Source organism: Penaeus vannamei, chromosome 3, assembly GCF_042767895.1.
Source record: "Penaeus vannamei isolate JL-2024 chromosome 3, ASM4276789v1, whole genome shotgun sequence".
Classification (NCBI taxonomy): domain Eukaryota; kingdom Metazoa; phylum Arthropoda; class Malacostraca; order Decapoda; family Penaeidae; genus Penaeus; species Penaeus vannamei.
The window spans coordinates 43115978-43120977 of NC_091551.1; the positions used below are offsets into that span (position 1 = coordinate 43115978).

The following is a 5000-nucleotide window of genomic DNA, read 5'->3' on the forward strand; positions in this document are numbered from 1 at the left end:
TCCTCCCCTCCCATTCCCTCTCTTCGCTTCCCTATTCTTCTCCCCTCCCCCCTTTTCTCACCTCCTCTCTCCCCTTCCCTTCTCCTATCATCCCCTCCCCTCCCCTCCCCTCCTCTGTCCTGTCTCCCCTCCCCTCCCCGCCTCCCTTCCATCCCCTCCCCTCTGTCCTCTCTCCCCTTCCCCTCCCCTCTCCTCCCCTCTGTCCTCTCTCCTCTCCCCTTCCCTCCCCTCTGTCCTTTCTCCCCTCCCCCTCTTCCCCCCCTCCCCCAGTAAAACCTTGGATAGGAACCGTTTTGTAATTTTCGTACCGGGAAGATGGATAAGGGGGAGTGGGGGTAGGGGAGGGGAGGGTAGGGGAGGGTGCGTGAGTGATGCGGATGATAAGAACGGAGGGGGAGGGGGAGGGGGGGGGAGTAGAGTGTGGGAAGAGAGAGGGAAGAGAGTTTGTTTTATAAGACCACTCCCCCCCCCTCTTTTTCTCTTCTCGTTCCCTCCCTCCCACTTTCCTCGCTTCCTTCGTCCTTCCCTATCTTCTTCATCTCCTCCAGCATTCCTTCTTCTTACCTCGTCCTTCCCTCTCTCACTTCCTCCATTCCCTCCTTTTTCTTTTTTCCCTCTTGCAATTCTTCCATCCTTCTCTCCTGTTCTTTCCTCCGTCTTTTTTCACTATCTCCTTCCTCCTTCCCTCCTTTTCACTCATTCCTTCTTTCCTCCTTATTCTTCCTTCTCCCTTCCCTCAGTCTCCTTCGTCCTTCCTTCCCTCCTCACTCCTTCCCTACCTCTCCCTCCCTCTTTTCATCCTCATTATCTCATTCCCTCCATTTCCCTCCTCTCTCCCTCTCCGTCTTTCCACCTTCCCTCCCTCTCCCTGTCTCCCCTCCCTCTCCCTATTCCCCCTTCCTCCTTTCCTCCTCCCTCCCTCTCCACCTTTTTACCTTCCATCCTTCCCTTCCCTTCCTCCTTCCATCCCTCTCTCTCTCCCTCCTTCCCCCCTCCCCTCCCCTCTCCCTCTCTCCCTTCCTCCTTTCATCCCTCTCTCTCTCTCCCCCTCCTTCCATCCCTCTCTCTCTCTCCCTCCTTCCCTCCCTCTCCCCCCTTCCCACCTCCCCTCCCCTCTTCCTCTTCCTCCCAAGACCCCTTTTTAAGACATGATTTAAGACAAGAAAGACAAGTCAAGGTTCCAGTTCCTTTCAGCCTTGAAGCGGAAAAGAAAATGATGGTTGAGGCTACACAAGCAAGCAAGAAATAAAAATGAAAATTGAAAATGAAGAAAAAAATAAAAACAAAAAGAAAATTGAAGAAAATGGTAAAGAAAAGTAGAATAAAGGAAAAATAAAAACAAAAAGAAAATTGAAGAAAATGGCAAAGAAAAAAGAAAAACAAAAAGACAATTTAAGACAATAGTAAAGAAAGATAGAATAATAAAGAAAATAAAAGAGATTGAATAAAAGAAAAAGAGAAGAGAGAGAAAACGAAAAATATTAAACAAAGGATAATAAGAAAGAGGCGGAAAAATGATAGTAATATATATATAAAGCATCCTTGTATTTTTTGTTTGTTTTTGCATTCTTTGTTTGTTGTTATTGTTGCGAAAGATGCATTCAATTGATAAGTGAAGCCTTTGAAGCATAAAAATGTTTTTGTTTAATGTTTGAGGGAATTTGAAAAGGGAGAAAGAGGAGAAGGAAGAACTGATGATAAGGAAAAGGAAGAATGGAAGAAAGGAGGAATGGGAAAAATGAAGAAAAGAGAGATGGAATAAGGAAGAGGAATACAAGAAGAGAAAGATAGAGAGAATATTCAAATGGAAGGAAGAAAAATGTAATTAAAGATGTAAGATTGGCGATAAAATACTTGCTAATATGAAACAAGAATACGAAAGGAAATGACAAAGTAATAAACCAATCAAAAAGAAAAAAAACGTAAAAGAAAACCCCGACGTAGAAAACGGAAATAAAAGTAACAAAACAAAACAAAACAAGGAAGGAGGAGCTAACCAAGGCTACAAGAGGCAAACCAAACACAGAATTAGTACAAGGGGAAGAATAAACTATAAAAAAAAATCCACGATAAAAAAGAAGACAAGAAAAAAAAAAAAACGTCTTGGCTGTGTCCCTGTTGCTTACAAGTGCTTGGAGAGGGGGGCGATAGGGGGCGTGGGTGGGGAAGAGGGGGCGGGGGTGAGGGGAGTGGGGGTTGGGGGGTTCTTGTCTGCCTTGGAAAGCAAAGTACGTCGCCTTGAAGACGTGCCCGCTAATAGAGCCATTCCTAAGGCGGTCCTTCTGGGCGCGAGGAAGGATTATCTCTTCTGGATTTTTTATCCTGGGAAATTAAGGTCGAAATTCCTTCGCAAACACAAGCAGATGTCGACAAAACACGAGCCTGGTATATGAATATGTATATTGTATCCGTGTGTGTGTGAGCGATGTCATATGTATATGTACATGCATACCTTTATATGTATATATATTATATATAATGTATATATGATATGTAAATATAATGTTATATATATGATATGTAGATATAATGTTATATATATCAAATATATATGTAATGTATAATTAATCTATTATACACATATAGCATACGTAAATATATATATGAATATGTCACATATAACGTATATATATATTACACACACACACAATATAAATTATTCAGAAGGGACCTATGCAAGTGAGGTCAAGGATCAGTCTTCCTGGATTTTTCCTCAGTAGTGCAAATCACATTTCAGTCACGTATATACAAAGAAGTAAAAGATACTTGCTTACACTAGTCAAGGAGATTTTATACAATGAAGAAACCATTAACAATCTTTTTTTTTTTTTACTCGTCTTCCTCCTCGGTGCAAATCTGATCCCATTATCATATAAAGAAATAAAAAGGAATTCGTGTTTAACAATCAGGTTTTTTATAGAGGGAGAAATTAGCATATTTACATTATTGTTTTGTTTTGCTTCATTGGCTGCCTTTTTACTGACTATCCCTAGTCTTTATATTGTCCATCCTTCTTTGAATTCGTATTTAACGATCAGTTTTTTTATAGAGAGAAAATCAGCATATTTACAATATTTATTGTTTTGATTAATTGGCTGCATTTCTACTGACTATCCCTACACTTTATACTGATTGTCCCTACACTTTATACTGACTACCCCTACTCTTTATACTGACTATCCCTACACTTTATACTGACTACCCCTACTCTTTATACTGACTATCCCTAGCCTTTATACTGATCATCCCTTACCTTTATACTGACTATTCCTAGACTTTATACTGACTATCCCTACACTTTATACTGACTATCCCAACACTTTATACTGACTATCCCTCACCTTTACATTGCCTATCCCTCTTTGCCCTTCAGCCTGGCCTCAGTACCCCGGCGATACCCTCTCGGTCCCCGTCTCGCTGAAACACTGGCTAGCTTCGTTGATAATTCTTTCGTTAAACACTAAAGACGTCACATTGAGCTGATAACGTCTCTCGTCTCTTGCTTCCCGTGATTTACGTGGCAGCTGTGAAGGATGTTGATGGCGTGTGTGTGTGTGTGTGTGTGTGTGTGTGTGTGTGTGTGTGTGTGTGTGTGTGTGTGTGTGTGTGTGTGTGTGTGTGTGTGTGTGTGACGGCTGGTTGGTCCTAACACTTGGAATTTCGTCCATAGGTTCGACTTCGGGCCGGTCGGTCGGTCGGTCTCTCTCTCTCTCTCTCTCTCTCTCTCTCTCTCTCTCTCTCTCTCTCTCTCTCTCTCTCTCTCTCTCTCTCTCTCTCTCTCTCTCTCTCTCTCGAATGTTCAAATTCCAGCCAAAACTTCATATCTGAATTCCTCCCAAAACTTCAGATTTAATATTTGCCTACACATCCAAACTCGGGTTTTGCCCAGAACTTCCAACTCCAACTTAAATTGTTCAAAAAGTTCGCGTTTCTCGCCTCGTCCCGTTTGCCTACACGAGCCCCTTGCTCTCGTCTAGACAGGCTATAAAAGGCGGAGAGACAGACGAGCACGAGAGCCAAGTCTGTTGCTCATTTGCTCTCGTTTCTTGCCATTATTTTTCCTTTTTTTTCAGGCGACCAAAAGTTGGCACTACACTTACCCAGGTCTTCATGGTGGCTGAGGAGAGCGGGTGCGAGATTTCTTTGAAAGGGGTCGAGGTATTTCGATTCTTCCTTCACTCTTATTCTTCGAGAACTCCTTGGGACTCGTGGAGTAGCACTTCCTCGAGGGCGAGGTTCGGGTAACTAAGAGACACCAAGACGGAGGGTTCAGACGCCTTGCAGACTGAGAGTATGAATGGCAGACAGGCGCAGGTGAGCATGATAGAAAATGGTCGAGAGTGAAAGTAACCTCAAACCGCCGTGACGTCATGAGCAGGTGCCAATGCGTGATATAAGGGGGGAATCTGCGTCTTCTCGCCTCTCTTTCGACGAAACAGACCGATTTCTAGGAAGAAGGTGAACGCTTCTGGTCTAGAGCGTGGCGAACGGTGGGGAGAAGTAGCAAAAAAGATGAAAAAACACGAGACCAAGAAAATATTCTTGAGAACTCCCACGGCTCGGCAAGAGGCCAGTTGACCAGTCTTGCCTTTAGATTGTTGACCAAAGGTGCAGTTGCTTTTTGGCCTCTAAATCATTCCAAATACGATCAGATGTTCCAATAACCAACCGTACGTAAAATAGCCACTCCCTCCCATTAATTCTCCCATCAGCAAACGAAAAGAAATTAGACCATTAATGAGAAAAAATGGCTACACATTTTTATTACACCTTCTTCGCCTCCAGAAACCCGGACAACGTTATGCCACGCCTAAATCCAGCTTGTGTTGCGTCATTGAATTATTAATAGTGCCGGACATGGGTCGTAGATTGGGGGGGGGGAGACAATGATAAGGGGGAGAGGGTAGGAGTGTGTAAGGAGGGGGGAGGTGAGAAAGGGTTAAAATTGGCTTCTGAGAATATCGGAGGTTGTAGTATAACTTCTCGGAATGTGTTTCTCA

General features: G+C 43.4%; 1 protein-coding gene across 1 annotated transcript in view; it reads right to left on the reverse strand.

Moving 5' to 3' along the window:
- Positions 1 to 4319, reverse strand: part of LOC113815831 (uncharacterized) — a 20391-nt gene extending 16072 nt beyond the window's left edge. Inside the window, exon 1 of the mRNA XM_027367845.2 lies at positions 4101 to 4319. Within this exon, the coding sequence (XP_027223646.1) occupies positions 4101 to 4112 (12 nt within the window). The 5' untranslated portion in view covers positions 4113 to 4319. The remainder of the gene's footprint in view (positions 1 to 4100) is intronic.
- Between the last annotated feature and the right edge of the window lie 681 nt (positions 4320 to 5000).